The following is a 16,786-nucleotide window of genomic DNA, read 5'->3' as shown; positions in this document are numbered from 1 at the left end:
CACCACACAGCGCAGGCGCGCAGACACGCCCCGCCGGCAGAGCGGCCTTCCAGTCCCGCCCCCGCCGTGCGTACATGGGCGGAGCCACGAGGGGCGGGGTCTGCGTCGCGGAGGGGGCCGAGAGCTGGCCTATAAAAGTGGCGGCGACGCGGCCCGCCCGGCTCCTCTCGGCGGTGGCGGCCCTGGCGGAGGAGTCCGCGGTGGCGGCGGCAGCGGCGGCGGCGGCGGCGCTGTTCCCCGCGCGGTCCGCGCAGCGGGCTCCGGGCTGCGCGTTTCGGGCGGCGGCACTGCGGCCCCGGCCCGAGCCCGATCCCGGTGAGTGTGGCCCTGCGACTCCGGCCCGACCCTGACCCGGACGCGGGGAGCGGGCTCCATGGAGCCTCGCCGCCCTGGCTCGGGCTCCCGGCGCGCCGGCCGCGGCCACTCAACGCCCTCCTTTGTCTGCTCCCGCCCACAGGGTCCCCTCACCGGCCGCCCCCCCGCCCACGGGCCGCCCCCCGGGCCCTGCGTCCCCTCCCCCGCTGGCGGGGCCCGGACAGAAGATGGTGCAGAAGAAAACAGCCGAACTTCAGGGCTTCCACCGATCCTTCAAGGTGAGGGCCGGGTCGGCTTGGGGCCGCCCCGCGCTGGACCACCCGAGTGGCCGGTGGCGGGACGCGGAGCCCACCCCGCAGGATACCACCCGGGGCTCGTGCCAGCTCCCAACCCTTCGCCTGGAGCTGCCCCAGCCTGGTGTGCATTGTCGGGAGGTGGGGGGCGGTGTCAGCAGGCCACAGTCCAATCTCAAGCACCCTGGGACCTGTCGGGTCTTTCTTCCAGAAGCCCCAAATCGGGCTTCTGGGGACCCTACATATGTGTCCCCTGCCGACCCGAGCCAGGCATGTGCTGGTATGGTGAGGAGGGGGGACTTCAGTAGGCCACAGTCAGTCCCTAGCGCCCTGGGGCCTCTGGGGTCTTTCCTCCAGGAACCCCGGACAGGGCTGAGGGGCGTCCTGCCCGTGGGGTCCCCTGGCTGTGTGTCCCCTGCAGAGCCCAGCCGAGTGTGCACTGCTGGGGACTGTCAGCAGGCCACAGTCCGGTCTCCAGCATCATGGGGCCTGCGGGGGTCTGCGGGGTCTTTCCTTCTGGAACCCCAGGCAGGGCTGCAGGCCTCCCCGACACCCTCCTGGGTGGTCTGCAGAATGGGGCAGTGGACTGGATGGCCTCCCAGCCCAACACCTCCCAGACACCCCAGGCCCAAGGCTATTTCCTGTCGGAGCAGGAAGTTTCTGCGGTGGCCCCATGGCTGTGGCATGGGGCTGCCGCAGTTCTAGTCTCAGATGAGCGAGTCGGGGGGGGGGGGGGCGGGCAGGTGCTAGGCAGGGACCCCACAGGGCCTGGCCCAGGGGACACAGTGATGTCAGCGGCCACCCACCCCACTGGCCATGTTATGTAATGGCTTCCCTGGGCCTTCTTGGGCAAGAACCTGTTGCCCTCTAGAGAAGGCAAGACCTGGGTGTATGTGCATGTGTGAGTGTGTGTGTGCAGCATTCGCGCGCCTACAGGCGAACCCGCACACCAGGGTGGGAGGAGCGAGCTGAGACTGTTTGGGTTAAAATTCCCAGGCCCGTCCAGCCAGCGTCCTGGGCCAGCGCCCCACCCCTGCCCACACGCCTGTCATCCTGGCTTCTCCCCCCAGGGCAGCCACAGCCTTGGCACGTCCAAGTGTTCAGGGCTGGGCGGGAGCAGGGTGGACTTGAGACGTCACTGGTGGTGGTCTGTCCCCTCTGGGGGCTGGGTGGGAGCCGAGATGGGGTCAGCGCGTGGGGCCGGCACAGTGGCCAAAGCAAAGTCGAACTTTCTGGATGGTTCCAGCCACCTCCTGCCAAGGCCTGCTGACTGGAGGCCCGCAGCCAGCCCTGGGCCTGGCCTGGCAACACTGCCTGGTACTATGGGTTGGCCTCTGCAGGCCGTGCGAGAGCCCAGTGCTGAGGTGGGACTGTGGGAGTCCTGAGGGAGTTGGAGGGACACTGGGCAGGGAGTGCGGGCTCTGAGGTGGCCCTCCCGGTGGCCAGAGGCCGGCCTCGCTAGGTGTCTCCTCCCGCTGCACCCCAAGCTCCCTCGGGCCGCGGCCACCTCCCTCCCCTCAGCCTGGCAGCAGCCTCTGCCAGGCGTCTCTGATGTATTTTTCCCCATTTCCACATGGGAGAGTGGATCCTTGGACAGTGTGGGCATTTGTCTTAGCACCCCCTGCACGTGGTGACAGGGACACAGGAGCTGACATGGCTAGTGTCCCTTCACCTTGGTGGCTTGGCCGCCCCTTCTCTCTAGGGTCCAGCTCTTTACATTGGAGGCTGGCACAGGGATGTGGGGTCGGTGACAGGCCCCCTGAGGTCCTCGTGCCCTTACGTGGTCCTTTCGAGTCACCCCTGGGTGCTGGTCAGGCCCGGAGCTGAGGTCACTAGGCCGAGGTAAAGTAGCTGGTGAGGGCCGCCGCTGGCCCCGGGCCTCACGTCCACCCTCCCTCCTGATCACCCCCACATTGCCACCCTGGGGCCCCTCCTCCTGGGAGGAGGGAGTTAGCTGGCACCTCCAGACGCCTCTGGACTGAGCCTTCTCAGAGCGCTGACTGCCGGTGCTGGCACAGCCGTGTGCCTGGCTCCCTGTGGGTGCAGGACCCCTGGGCGGGCAGGGGCAGGTGCTGTTGGATGATCCTGCGCCTCCTTCCTCCCCTCCCCCGCCCTCTGGGCCTCCTAGCAACTATCTGCAGGGCGGGTGGGTGGCGAGGCCGGGAGGGCCCACGCCTGTTTTTCAGCCGCTCCCTGTGACCTCTGCCTGCCCCTGTGCTGCCGGACTGGCTTCCGGGCCTCGCGTCTGCAGGAATCTGGCCTGGCCCCTTCTGCTGTTAGGCCCCTGGGTATCTCCCTGGGGCTTTCCCGGAGTTCCTTCTCTACCAGATGGCCCTCCTGCTGGAGCCCTGCTTCCCCTTGTCCCAAGGCCCAGAGAGGGGCAGTGACTTGACCCAGGTCCTCCAGCATCAGAGCTGGCGCCACTGCCGCGTGTACAGGGCCCCCACGCCCACCTGAAGCCCTGGCCACCTGGACCGCCAGGATTCGGGGAGCTAAATGAGAGCAAACTCCTAGAGAAACACGGTGGGGCCACAGAGCCCCAGGCTTAAAGCCTCAGCCTTGTGCGTTGCCAGAGGCCGCCAGTCCTCACGCTGGATCCGCAGAAACTGGAGGAACCCCAGCTGCCTTCATTCCCTTGTTAGGATCCCATGTACCGCCCCCCCCAGTCCCGGGGGCCATCAGGTGACCTTGAGCAGGCCCCTCCCTGCTCAAGGGCTGTTTCCTTAGCTGGACATCGCGGCCTGTGAGGGGCTCCGTCCTGGGGTGTCTGAGGGTACATGGGACAGTGCGGCTGTGGCCGGGCCAGGGAGCGGCCCAGTGCTCACGCGGGAGACCGCGGCTGCCTTTCCCGTGAGCCCCCGGAGCCGGGTCCCAGCGGTGCGGAGCTGGAAGCAGATGAGCGAGGGGGGTCGGACCAGGAGAGGAGGCGCAGAGCTGGGGATGCGGCGCATTGTGGGCGCATCAGGAGCAGAGGTGTGGTGACGGGAATCATCTCGGGCCGGGAGGTGCAGCAGGGACAAGTGGACAGCGAGAGGCAAGGAGGGCAGTGGTGCCCCATTCCACAGAGGGGAGACTGAGGCCAGGAAGCCATGGGAAAGCAGGCAGGGCCGCCTGGCTGGGAGCCCCGCCCCGGGAAGCCGCTGACTCACTCCCTCCCACTGGCTGCCCAGCGCTTTTGATCCCTGCGCCCTGCTCCGGCAGGGCCACGCGCGGTCGGCCAGGCTGTGGTGCAGGCCCCATCCTGCAGGTGAGCAAACCGAGGCTCAAGACGTGGCCTGGTGCCCCACGGCGACTCAGGCCCGGCTTGGGAGGCGGCACCCCCTCCCCTGCCTGCGTCTGGCCTCTTCCCGTACCACACCCCCTCCCCAGAGGCCCTGAGGGCCCTGGGCTGGGGGTGAAAGGTCCATTTCCTTGTGGTCAGGCAGAGCCAGGCTTTCTGCTCCGCAGCGTGCAGATGTGGAAGCCGGGGCACTCTGGGTGCAGCTGCCCCGCAGGGCTGGGGCCTGAGCTCTGTCCTCTCCTTTCCTACAGGGGCAGAATCCTTTTGAGCTGGCCTTCTCCCTAGACCAGGCCCACCACGGGGAGCCTGACTTCGGCCTGGAGTGCCCGGCCCGCCCTGGTGAGGGGCTGGTGGGGAGGGCGAGCCTCTGGCGGTGGCGGAGGGCTGGGCCACCTCCTGAGCCAGGCGGGCCTCACCTCCGGCTCCCCTTGCACAGATATGCCCGCAAGCCAGCCCATAGACATCCCCGACGCCAAGAAAAGGGGCAAGAAGAAGAAGAGGTGCCGGGCCACCGACAGCTTTTCGGGCAGGTTCGAAGGTGAGTGGGGCCAGCGGGGGCAGCGGTGTTGGGGAGGTGGGCTGGCCCAGGGCGGCTCTCACCAGCCCCCTGCTCCGCAGACGTCTACCAGCTGCAGGAGGACGTGCTTGGGGAGGGCGCCCATGCCCGCGTGCAGACCTGCGTCAACCTCATCACTAACCAGGAGTATGCCGTCAAGGTGAGACAGGCCCCAGCACCTGCGCGGCCCCCCTCGCCCCTCCCCAGCCGTGCCTGGGATCTGGCACCCGCCAGGGGTGGCAAAAGGAGGGGAGCTGGCATTTGAGCTGCCGGCCTGGCAGCCGGGGAAAACCAGTGTCTAAAAATGGCCTCAAGGCTGGTGACTCAGGCTACACCTGGGAATCCGGGTCAGCCTGGGCTGAGCCCCTAAGTCCGGGTGGGAAGTGACAAGGGGTGGCCCCGCTGCACAGGTGGCCAGGGACCTGGTGCCAGAGGGATCGCCGAGAGCTGGGGGCTTCAGTCAGAGCTGATGCTCACCTGCTGGGTCACTCGGGCCAGGCCCCTGTCCCCAGGGATGACGAATGCTTCTCTGTACTGGTTACAAACATTGAAAGGCAGTGCCCTACTCGGGGCCCCGGGGGAGCTGGGCGTCAGGGGAGACCAGGGAAGGCCCGCAAGAGCCTCCTGCAACCTGGGCCGCCTCTGACCCAGGGTGCGCCTGCGCAGCCTGTGTTGCCTGGCTGGGTGTCAGACCCTGCGTTCCAAGAAGCCTTCCAGGCTTCCCTCGTGACCCTGCATCTGGGCTGGGTGGGGTAACAGGAGGCTGGCTGCCCAGGAAGGAGGGCCAGGTGCACAGTGGCAGGCGGGCTGGCCGGAAGCCTCAGGCCCTGGTGGAAGCGAGGTGACCAGGGTGGCTGTGGTCCCTGCCCCCTGGGAGCGCCCGGGTTGGGTGGGTGATGGTGCCGTAGGACTGCACACCTGGCGTCAAGCACACTCTGCACGGTCAGTGTCCTCCTTCCTAAGACCCCTCCTGGGCAGCCTGGCTTCTGTCACTCTGACGGACAGGGAGACCAAGGCTCAGAGGGTTGGGTTAGTTGTACTGTGTGTGGCCCCCCAGAAGGCCGTCCCCTCCTGAGAGGGACCGCTGTCTCCTCCATGGAGTTGGGGGCCCTAGCCACATTCCCAAGGGATGGAATGAAGTTCAGGTAACTCCAGGAGGGCACGGCTGCTGGCATTATCTCAAGGAGCCCTGGAATCTGGTGGTTCTGCTCCTCTGTGGGGCAGGTGTATTTGTCTCTAGACAAGCGGGACAGTGCTTAGGGTGGTGGCCGAGCCCCCGTGACCAGTGGCTGTGCGTGCCCGCCTGCTGCTGGAGCCTGGCCTGTGGAGCACACCACGTCCCCTCCCCCAGGCTGCTGGTGGGCCGGGAGCCCCGGGCACAGTACTGACCCAGGCTGCCCGCCCACCCAGTGAGAGCGGGCCCTAGGTCCAACCTGGGAAGAGGTTCCCAGGAGGTGTGTGCGGCCTGGCTTTGCTGGGAGAGAGCTGGCACACGCTTTTTTTTTTTTTTTTTTTTTTTTTTGTGGTACGTGGGCCTCTCACTGTTGTGGCCTCTCCCACTGTGGAGCGCAGGCTCCGGACGCGCAGGCCCAGCGGCCATGGCTCACGGGCCCAGCCGCTCCGCGGCATATGGGATCTTCCCGGACCGGGGCACGAACCCGTGTCCCCTGCATCGGCAGGCGGACTCCCAACCACTGCGCCACCAGGGAAGCCCGCTTTTTTTTTTTTGGTGCACGCTTTTTGACCTCCCCTCTCTGGAAGCAAAGCGGCTCACGCCGGGGGGTGGGCCCAGAACCCTCCCGTCCTTAGAGCTCCTGGGTGCCAGAGCGAGCTGGGTGCAGAGGCACGGGCTGGTTTCCTGAGGCTCCGGGGTCCTGGGAGGCTGTGCCCGCTGACCTGGCCTGAAACAGACATGGGCTTATGGGGCCGGGGGCATCGTCCAGACTGGTGCCCAGGGGGGATGTCTTGGCTGGCAGCCAGGTGCCCCCAGGCCCCTCCAGTCCCCCGGGTGGTGCGTGAGCCGGCACAGTGGCCCCCAGTCTCCTGGTCGGGGAGAGGAGGCCGCTAGGCTAAGGAACCTGCTGCCCTGAAGGGGTATCTCGCAGGGCCTCCAGGCCCCCAATACACCCCAGGCTTGTGGCAGTCAGGGGCGGAGAGCTACCGGCTTCTGTCCCTCCCGCCCCTCCTGTGATGCCTCTGGGGAAACACATTGCCCCCAGTTTATTCTCACACCACAGTTTTGACTTCCAGTAAGTTCTGGGCCCCCATAGGATAGCTCTGTTTTCCAGAACTTCAAAATCTAAGCTCTGACGAGCTTCAGGCATGACACAGGGGAAGTTTCTGGCAGGGAAGGGGGGGTGGGTCTCGGTCTGTAGGGGGTCTGGCTGACCCAGTTGGTGTCTGTGTGTGTGTCCTCCCCCGGTTGACGTTTCAGATCATTGAGAAGCAGCCAGGCCACATTCGGAGTAGGGTTTTCCGGGAGGTGGAGATGTTGTATCAGTGCCAGGGACACAGGTAATGTGACCTACCCTCACCACAGCACTGGGCCCCGAGCCATCTTTCAGTGGCTGAATGGGCCCAAGTGCCCCATCACCCCCAGCAAGCACTTAGTGAGCACCCACTGTGTGCCAGGCCCTGTGCTGGGCATTGTGGGTGGGCCCAGCGGCAGGCAGGCTGACAGTCCGAGGTGGGCAAGGCAGAAGCAGGCCTGTGGCCCCAGGTGCAGCCTTCCTGTGGGTAGGTGGGGTGGAGAAGGCAGGCCCCTGCTAGGCCGGGCTGTGGCTGCCCACAGGCCTGAGGAAGCCTCACTCCTCCCCCGCCTCCCTGCCCTCACCCCAGGAACGTTCTAGAGCTGATTGAGTTCTTTGAGGAAGACGACCGTTTCTACCTGGTGTTTGAGAAGATGCGGGGCGGTACGTGCGGCCTGGCAGGCTTTTCCAATCTGATCCTAACGGGCCGGGGGCTTAGGGCCACCAGGGAGAACCTTTCAGGGGGGCCTGCACATCAGAGGGGCCTTGTGGGGTCCACACAGCAGCTCAGGTTGGAGGACTCTGGACCCGAGGAGGCCAGAGTGGGGGCTTCCCTCCCAGGGTGGGGTGGGTGCTGGCCGTTGTGCAGTGGAGGTGACCCCTGTGTGTTCTGCTCCATGGCCTGGCCCAGGCTCCATCCTGAGCCACATACACAAGCGGCGGCACTTTAACGAACTGGAGGCCAGCGTGGTGGTGCAGGATGTGGCCAGCGCCCTGGACTTTCTGCACAACAAAGGTGGGTGGCCACACTGCCTGCCCCAGGGGTCCCTGGGTGTCTAGCCTTGCGCCCAGTCCACCTGCCCCGGACTCCTGGAAGACGTGCCCACACACCCACAGACCCCTGACCCGCCCTCGTGGTTCTTGGTTCTCTCTGCAGGCATCGCCCACAGGGACCTAAAGCCGGAAAACATCCTCTGTGAGCACCCCAACCAGGTGAGGGGCACCGGGGGGTGGCCTTCCCTGCGGGCCAGGGCCCCCAGGGTCGGGACTCCACCCTCACAGCCCCCTCTGACCCCGCCCAGGTGTCCCCCGTGAAGATCTGTGACTTTGACCTGGGCAGTGGCATCAAACTCAACGGGGACTGCTCCCCCATCTCCACCCCGGAGCTGCTCACCCCGGTGAGGGCCTGCGGGGTCAGCTCGCCCCGAGTGGGGTGCGGGGGGAGGGGTAGCTGTCAGGGGCGGAAAGGGAGGGAATGGCCCCGAATCCGGTCCCAGGCTGCAGTTGCATAACCTCGAGGTGCGGAGCCTGCTTGGCGGCTCGGGCCTCGGAACTCGGGCTTCCGCTTAGCAACAGCCGCTGATTGGCCGGGCAGAGCGGCTGGGCGGGGCCGCGGTCGGGCGCGGTGAAGCTGGGCGGGCTCCCGCACCTGTTGATTGGGCGGGGGGTTGAGGCGGGGCCGAGTCCCTCAGCAGCCTCTGATTGGCCGGCAGGGCGAAGGCGGGACTGGCTCCCTCAGCAACCTGTGATTGGTCGGGCAGGGTTGTCTGGCTGCGGGCTCCGGGAAGTCCCTGTCGGGGCGCCCCGCTTCCCCCTCCGCTGGCCCTGACAACCCCCGCTCCCGCCCCCGCCCGCAGTGCGGCTCCGCCGAGTACATGGCCCCGGAGGTGGTGGAGGCCTTCAGCGAGGAGGCAAGCATCTATGACAAGCGCTGCGACCTCTGGAGCCTGGGCGTCATCCTCTACATCCTGCTCAGCGGCTACCCGCCCTTCGTGGGCCACTGCGGCAGCGACTGCGGCTGGGACCGCGGCGAGGCCTGCCCGGCCTGCCAGGTGCGAGTGGGGTCCTGCCGTGCACCCCTCCCCCGAGCACCCTGTCTGGCCTGCCTCGGCATACACACGCACACACACACGCATCGCACCCTCGCCCCTGCCTGCCCAGTGCACCCCAAGGCCTGGTCCATGCACACACCTACCCCCCACCCTGGAGGACCTGGCCTGTGACACCCCCCTCGAGCACCCCTTAGGGCTTGGCCTCCAACCACTGACCACATCCACAGGCCATTGCCGGCCTGACCTTTCTGGGTTTCCAGCCGTTCGTTGGGTTCCCCGGCCCAACGGGAGAAAGCAGTCAGGGGTCAGGAAGTTGAGGTGGGGTGAGGCCTATGGTTTGGGGTGGCCATGTTCCAGCCTTCTACCCACCATGTGAGGCTCAGGCTTCATGGCCTGATCCTCCCAGAGCCTGGCCGCCCAGAGCCACCCTTCAGTAAATCGGGCCCCACTTGAGCAGAGCCCACCAAGTGCTTCCCCGAAGCTACTCTGTGGCCCAGCCTCCCAGCCACCCCCAGATGGGTGGGTCCCTGCCCTCCTCGGTCTGCCAGAGACCCCGGCCTTGCCAGCTGAGCTCAGGGCACTTTCCTCCACCCTAACCCTGGGCCCAGGTCACGTGCAGCTGGTGGAGGCTGGGGGCCCTGACAGAACTTGTCACTCAGTGGTGCTTCTCCAGGTCCAGGCTTGCCACTTCAGGTGTCTGTGACGTGGCCTCAGCCCTTGCTGGCTGCAGCTCACCCCACTTTCCATGTTCCCTCCAGAACATGCTGTTTGAGAGCATCCAGGAGGGCAAGTACGAGTTTCCGGAGAAGGACTGGGCCCACATCTCCTTTGCTGCCAAAGACCTCATCTCCAAGCTCCTCGTCCGTGACGCCAAGCAGAGGCTGAGTGCTGCCCAAGTCCTGCAGCACCCCTGGGTGCAAGGGGTGAGTGGGAGCCCCAGGGAGGCCTGGGGGGCCGCTGGCCTCCATCCAGCCTCTGCCAGTGGGCTGGGGTGACTCAGAGCAAGGGTACGACAGCCCTAGGTGGCTCAGCATCGCGACCTCCCAGAGCGGGCAAGGGTGCAGCAGGGAGACCCCCACTGCCTGCCGGCCAGGTTGAGTTGGGACTGCAGGAGCTGCTTCTCAGCGAGTCACCAGGCCCTGTGTCCTGAAGGCACAGGGGCCTCTTCTCACCTGGAACAGAGTGTCAAGCTGAGGTCAGGCAGGCGGGGCGGGGTGGGGGGGGCTGCCACCCCCCCGTCCAAGGCTCTGTCCCCACCAAGCTGAGAAGAGCTTGCTGTTTCTTCTGCCAGTTGTTGTCCTGGCGGGCCAGATGCCTAGGCCACCAGGGCAGGGAGCTTAACAAGAATACAAGTTGGCACTGTGGGGAGCAAAGACTGGGGCCCCACTGTCAAGGCGGATGGGCTGGTGGAGGGGGCTCCCAACCCCTGCTGGGAGCTGGGAACCATCTGGAAGGAGCAGCTTTGGTGAGAGGCAGGCCCCGCCCACCACGCGGTCTGGCAACGTCCACCGTGCTCACCCGGCTCGGGCCGCGCCCCTCCCCCCAGCCTGGCTCGGTTCCCGGGCAGGTGCACCGCCTTAACTCCCGGTCCTGTCGCAGCCAGCTGGGCGCCCCGAGGCGGGCGGGCTCTGCTCTCCAGCCTCACCTCTCCTGTCTCCTTGCAGTGCGCCCCGGAGAACACCCTGCCCACGCCCATGGTCCTGCAGAGGTGAGGCCCGTGTGGGATCTCGGGCTCCGAGCGGGGAGCCCCGGGTCCAGGAGGGGGCGCTAAATGTTAAGATGTTTAAAGAAGACTACGCGATCCTCTTTCAGTCTTGGCGGGGGAAGCCGTCCAAGCGCTTGGGTGTCCTTGTACCGGGTGATGAGTTTGTGACCCCACCGCGAATTCCAGTACGCCGGCCCCTCCCGCCCCCTGCGGAGTCTGGGGCCTCCTGGGGCCTGCAGCCCCTCCCCCAGGGCACTGCACAGACCCCGGGGGTCCCGAGGGAAGCAGCGGGGACGGGCCGGCGGCTACCTCCCCCTCCTTGGTGACCCCCGCCCTGTCCCCAGGAACAGCTGCGCCAAAGACCTCACGTCGTTCGCGGCCGAGGCCATTGCCATGAACCGGCAGCTGGCCCAGCGCGAGGAGGACGCGGCCGAGGAGGCGGGGCAGGACCAGCCCGTGGTCATCCGAGCTACCTCACGCTGCTTGCAGCTGTCCCCGCCCTCCCAGTCCAAGTTGGCCCAGCGGCGGCAGCGAGCCAGCCTGTCCGCGGCCCCCGTGGTCCTGGTGGGAGACCACGCGTGACCCCCTCCTTCCCTCTGTACATAGGCCGCCCCTCCCCCCGTCAAGTCTAAAGATTTTTTTAAGCTATTGCCCGCGGGTGACCAGCGGGCTGCCCTCCCCCGGCTGGATTCCGAGGCGCTAAGCTCAGCTCGGGGGTCTTTTTATGTAAGGTTTTTGCTGTTGGGTTTTTTTCCTGTTCCCCCCCCCCCTTTTTTTTTTTTTCCTTTCAATGGTGTTAAATGCAGAGCAGGCGCCCGGGGAGGAGAGCGGAGGGCCTGTGGCTGGGTGGGGTCCTCCCGCTGCCCCGGCCCGGGATGCGCCGGGTACTGTGAAGGCTGCTCCCCGCCGCCCGCGTGACTCAGGAGAGGAGGGCGCGGCGTCTCCCCGAGCCGGCGGGACCTCGCCGCCCCCCTCCCCGGCCCTCACAGTGTTTTCAGGGACGGGTCGACCCCCACCCACCTCCCCTCGACGAGACGGTAGCTCCTTCCCTCCCCTCAGACACCCTGGCGGCCGGGCGGGCCGGGGGCTTCTCACATCTCCCTTGTCGCAGGGCGGGGCCTGGGGGCGGGCGGGGGGCCCGCTGGAGCCCCCGCCGACTGACAATCGGGGCTCCCTCGAACCTTGACCTTAAGCTGCGGCTGCCCAGGGCCCCTCCCCTGGCCTCTCCACTGGGGACTGCCCACCCGGGAAGGGGGGCGCCAGAGGAAGTGCGAGGAGCCGGACAGGCCCCCGACAGCCGACGTGGGGGTCCCGCGGACCCCCCGACCCGGGCACCCGAGTGCCCCTTCTCAGGGCTCAGTCTGACCACGGCCACGTCCTGCCCGGCCGCCCCTCGGGTCTGGCGTGGAAGCTCTCTCAGCCCCGCCCCCGGGGTCTCGCGTGACTCCCCCCCCTCTAGGGCGGTGTCTCTGTTCCGCCCACCTTCAGGAAAAGGCCGCAGCTGCCGCGCCCCTTCCGCCCGCGCCTGAGTCAGACGTCGCGTGACCCGCCGGGCTGGGGAGACTCTGACGCCCTTCGTCCTCGGGTGGGAGACTCTATGCAATTCACAGGCTTCCTTTTCCACGTGCACACGGGCTTCTGCCGGGGTTGGGGGCGCGGGCAGCCGCCCAGACCGCCCTCCGGTTCCTCGCTGTTCGTCCTGTCTCGTTAGTTTTCCAGAACATCAGCTGACTTCCCTTCCCTGTTCTTGACGAATACTTGAATGTGGGGGGGGCGGGGCGGGCCTCGAGGCGTGGGGGGGTTCGAGCGCCGTCTCTGCAGCCCCCTCGAGTCTCGGAGATTGTGGCCGTCCTTGGTGGCTGGTGGGGGGCCGCCGCCCCGCCCTGCCCGCCCGCCCGCCGATCTGTGGACTGGCCTTTCCAAAGACTCCGGGGGGGGGGAGGCCACCCCCCGTCATTTTTCGCCCATCAGTGATTCCACGTTTTGCAACCGAGGATTCTGCCTTTTTGTAAAAAAGAAACGAATGGACTCTCGCCCGCTGCAGGCGCCATGGCCATTTTACTCCGGAAAGCTGAGCTGTGAGCAGCTTTTTTTTTTTTTTTTTTTTTTCCTCAAAGGTGGGACAGCCACTTCCTCCCCCTCCCCTGTCACAACGACAGCGCGGCCCGGAGGACTGGTCAGAACCGTTACTGTGAACGAGCCTGGCGCTGGGGGGAAGGGGGCACAGCAGTGTTTCAACGTTAAGATGTGTAAAAAAGACAAAAAAAAAAAAAAAAAACTCAAATTTTTTTAAAGTGGGGGAAAAACATCCAAGCACTTTAACTCCACTGTACCAGGTGAACTGATACAGCTCAGAAGTTTTCCTTTACACCAACTGTCAACGCCGGTATTTTGTATTCTGTTTTGTAAGGATTTAATAAAAGTCATAAAAACTAGTTTGCGTGCCGGCACCCCGGTTTCTGTTGCCTTGCAACAAGCTGTCTCAAACCTAGTGGCCCAAAGGCATTTTGATATTCCCCGTGATGCTGTGAGTTACCGATTCAGATGGGGCACGGGTGGGCTCGGCTTCTCTCTGCTCCAGGACGCCTGGGTCCTCGGGCTGGGAAAGACTCATCATCTGCAGGTGTGGGCTGGGCTGGCACCAAGGCTGGCTCGGCTGGGAACGAGGGCCAGGTGCCCACACGTGGTTTCCTGCGTGGCTTGGGCTCCCTCGCAGCATGGCTGGCGGATCTGAGCGGCCTGGTCTCGGAAGCCTTCCTGCATCAACCTCCCCACGTCCGAGCTTAGGTTGGGGTCAAGCGCACAGCTGTCCCAGATCCAGAGGGAGACAGGAAAACAGCTTTGTGCGGGGGAGGGGTGCCTTTGGACTGCGCGACCTAATTCGATGAAACCCGGTGATTCAAACCTCCCCCTCATGGCTGGCCCGCCTCCCTCTCTAGACTCCATCCCCTCGGCCATGATTAAGTTCTTGCTGTATGCAGGTTTCTGCTGGACAGTCCAGGGCTGACTTCAGGCCCTGGGGGCCATGCGGGGAGGGAGGCGGTGGATCAGGGAGGGCTCCCTGCAGGCAGGAGCCAAAAGGGGGTGGCAGTGGAGTCCAGTGGTTAAGGACTGCTGTGCTTGTCAGTTTCCTCAACTGACAACAGGGATCTCAGAGGAGCCAGGTGAGGAGACCAGCAGGTAGTGCAGTGAGAGGGGCAAGAAAGAAGTAGATGTGGTCGCCTCTGCAGGGCCTGGGGTGGGGAGCAGGCAGTCCGAGGGTGGGCCAGTCCGGGTCAGCCCCCAGAGGCTGCTGTGTCTGGCTTCTCTCACTGAGCGTCACGTCCTCGAGCTCCATCCGTGTTGCGGCGAGTGTCAGTGTCTCACTCCTTTTCATGGCTGAGTGACTGGTCCATCACCCGGACCACGCTGTGTTTATCCATCACCCATCGATGGACACTGAGGTTCCCGCTCTTTGGAGCTGTGAGTCATGCTGTGAACATCCGTGTACGTTTGTCTGGTGGTGGTTTCATTGCCCCGTAGGAAGAATGTGAGCAGGGCACAGACCCCATCAGATGCCATTTTGGGGAGGACTGTTCTTGTCGCCAGGTGGAGTGTGGGCTTGGGGCCCAAGGGACCCCAAGAGCCATTGTCACCCTTGCAGCCAGTCCAGTGAGGGCTGACGGGCCTGGTGAGGGTGGAGGACACAGAGGACACAGATGCTGGGTGTCTGCCAGCGCCCGGGGACAGCCTGCATGTTGGCGGGGGATGGGGGCGCGAGAGGGGGACTCTCTGGGCTGTCCAAAAGGCCTCCTGGCAAGGTGTACGCGCTAGGATCCCCTCTCCTGCCCAGGATCCCGGGCCCGCCAGGTGGCACCCTCCCCCACCTGGCCCTTCCAGAGGAACCTTCAGGCTCCACCTGCTGCATTTGCTCAGCCGCCTGCTAGAGCCCTCCTCTCAAACCCCGCAGTCCCCCTCCCAATGCCTCCAGGCCCCGCCCCGTCCCTTGCCTGGCCCGGTATATGTGGAGGGAATAGGGTGGGTGCCGCACGCCAAGCCGCCGCCCTCCTAGGTGGCACCGAGCCCCGCCCATCCCCTCCAGGCCCCGCCGCTGACCTCTGCCTGCCCCGTGCCGCCTGCCAAGTTGCAGCTGCCAGGCACAGCTTGTTCTCGGAGCTGCCGCTGTACATTTCATGTTTGCGGTTTCCTCTTGGCCGGTCCCGCCCCTTCCACGTCCCCTGGGGGAGTGGCAGGAAAATCCCGGAGCTGGAGGAGCTGAAGCCTTTTCCCAAGCTGGCGACCGTGGCCACCTGTCTGCACCTCAGGAAACGTGGCTCACGGGCTCACGGCAGGTGCTTCAGCTGGTCCGGGGCATCTGCAAACCGGATCTGTCACCCCGAGATCACGGCGAATCACATGTGTGATTCGGGAGCCGCCCTCCACCCTGCCCCGCACACACATGCTGATGTACGGTGTTAAGAGTAGGGGACACAGGGCAAGTATCTGGAGACTTTGTACTGTCTTTGCAGTCTTCCTGTAAACCTAATACTGTCTTTTAAGAAAGAAATTTTATTTTAAAAAATAAAGGGAACTAAAAAAGACACAGACGCAAAAGGCCCACTTGTGTGAAATGTCCGGAACAGGCAAATCCACAAAGACAGAGAGTGGATTGCTGGTTGTCAGGGGCTGTGGAGGAGGTGGGGGTGACTGCTGATGGGCACTGGTTTTCTTTTGGGGGGATGGAATGTTCTGGAACTAGAGGTGATGGTTACATAGCTCTGTGAATGTACTAAACGCCCCTGAAGCGTTCATTCTGTTTATTTTTTCGCCACGCTGTGGGGCAGGCAGGATCCTAGTTCCCCGATCAGGGATGGAACCCGTGCCCCCTGCATTGGGAGCGCAGAGTCTTAACCACTGGACCACCAGGGAAGTCCCTGAAGTGTTCATTTTAAATGGGTGAATTTCATGTTCCGTGAATTTCTCCTAAATAAGAATGAAAGAGATAACGGGACCGAGTCTGTGTTGAGTCTGGTACACAGTGAGTGCCCAGTAAATGCATGGAGGGATGTTTTATCACCAGCACAAGTGTCTCCGCCCCAGAGCGTAGGGGTCTGTGCGGGTTTTGTTCCAGCCATCGTCACCAGTCACCAACCCAAGTCCTCTGCGTGGACCATCCCGTCTCACAACCTCTTTCACTGTTCCGTCTCAGGAAACTGTGGCCTGTCCTGGTCTTAGACTCACCCAGAAGGAGGAGAAACTGGTTTAAAGTGAAGCCTGATGAAATCAAGTCGGGACGTGAGGAAGGACTTGGCCCGTCGGTGGAAGCCTGCATGGGGTGAGCTGGCGAGGGAGGGAGGGAGGGCTGGCTTCTTGGGGGCGGGGCACCTGGGCGAGGAGCGTCACCCGCCGACCCACCTCGCCTGCCTCTGGCATTTGAATGGGCATCCGGAGCCCGTGGGCCCTGGGCCGTCGTGTGCCGTGAGCCATCTCCGGTCCGCACACCGGGCTGTATCCATCCCTTCCGTCCAATGGGCATCACGCTCCCCTGCACAGAGGGGTCTGGGGTCTGTGGGCAACTTCGGGAAGATGCCGCGGGGTTTCTGTCCCGTCCGCCAACTCCAGCTCTCCCCGGCCTCAGTTTCCCTTTTGTGACCTCCTGAGAGGCAGCAGAAAGCTGGGACACCAACAAGAGGGGGCTTGTCCAGCGCTGCATCCTTGGCTCTGGAACCAAGGAGGCCTCCAGGATCTGGGTCCCAGGATGCTGGTGCCAAAGGCCACTGGGGAGAGCGTCTGGTGAGCAAGTCCCCAGCAGAGACCCCCAGCAGACAAGCAGGGACAAGAGCCTGTTGCCAGTGAAGTTTTCTTGTTTTGTTTTTTTGGCTGGTCCGAGGCCTGTGGGAGCTTAGTTCCCCGACCAGGGATTGAACCCGGGCCCCCTGCAGTGGAAGCGCAGCGTCTTAACCACTGGACCGCCAGGGATGTCCCCTATTGCCGGCGTTTTATCTACACATTCAAAGGGGCATCCACCGCGGAGGTGCAGGGGCCACATAAAAGTTGTGGGTCGGAGCCCTGATGCCTCCCCAGCTGAGGTCATCAGCCCCGTGAGTCACCCCTGGCCACTTACCCGTTTACTGGGGGCCTGGTGCCAGGCACACGATGGTGAGAAACCAGCTCGCCACCACTCCAGTCCTGGGCCAGGACCCTCCCCTGGGCACGAAACTTAAGGGGGTGCCCAGAACCCTCCGTCATCCGGATGACGTTTTGCGCCATGACAGCGGTAGATTCATAGCCGTTGTGAGAAATAACATTTTCCCCAGTGGCAATATTTTTGCAAAAGTCTATTACAGTGTCACAGGCA

At 64.6% G+C, this 16,786-nt stretch overlaps 1 protein-coding gene and 1 long non-coding RNA gene across 5 annotated transcripts in view; both read left to right on the top strand.

The window, feature by feature from the left end:
* The first annotated feature begins 268 nt into the window (after positions 1-268).
* MKNK2 (MAPK interacting serine/threonine kinase 2) lies at positions 269-12,884 on the top strand. Of its 3 annotated transcripts, none has more exons than XM_059060341.2 (14): positions 270-315; positions 458-593; positions 4,140-4,227; positions 4,325-4,426; positions 4,507-4,604; positions 6,879-6,958; positions 7,283-7,356; positions 7,604-7,708; positions 7,850-7,905; positions 7,995-8,090; positions 8,550-8,744; positions 9,503-9,667; positions 10,409-10,452; positions 10,800-12,884. In XM_059060341.2, the coding sequence occupies exons 2-14, from the start codon at positions 543-545 to the stop codon at positions 11,029-11,031; spliced, it is 1,386 nt and encodes a 461-aa protein (XP_058916324.1). In that variant the 5' UTR covers positions 270-315; positions 458-542; the 3' UTR covers positions 11,032-12,884. The 3 variants fall into 3 exon arrangements, with proteins under 3 accessions (XP_058916325.1, XP_058916324.1, XP_058916323.1); XM_059060340.2 differs by having other exon boundaries at positions 10,794-12,884; XM_059060342.2 differs by lacking the exon at positions 7,604-7,708 and having other exon boundaries at positions 269-315; positions 10,794-12,884.
* A 1,788-nt stretch (positions 12,885-14,672) lies between these two features.
* Positions 14,673-16,786, top strand: part of LOC136794121 (uncharacterized) — a 17,463-nt gene continuing 15,349 nt past the window's right edge. For both annotated transcript variants that reach the window (XR_010840486.1, XR_010840485.1), the window contains exons 1-2: positions 14,673-14,923; positions 15,638-15,763. This is a non-coding gene — a long non-coding RNA (uncharacterized lncRNA). The remainder of the gene's footprint in view (positions 14,924-15,637; positions 15,764-16,786) is intronic.

The sequence above is a fragment of the Kogia breviceps genome, chromosome 4, assembly GCF_026419965.1.
Source record: "Kogia breviceps isolate mKogBre1 chromosome 4, mKogBre1 haplotype 1, whole genome shotgun sequence".
NCBI lineage: Eukaryota > Metazoa > Chordata > Mammalia > Artiodactyla > Physeteridae > Kogia > Kogia breviceps.
Note: the sequence above shows the minus strand (reverse complement) of the source record. Positions and strands in the feature narration are given on the sequence as shown.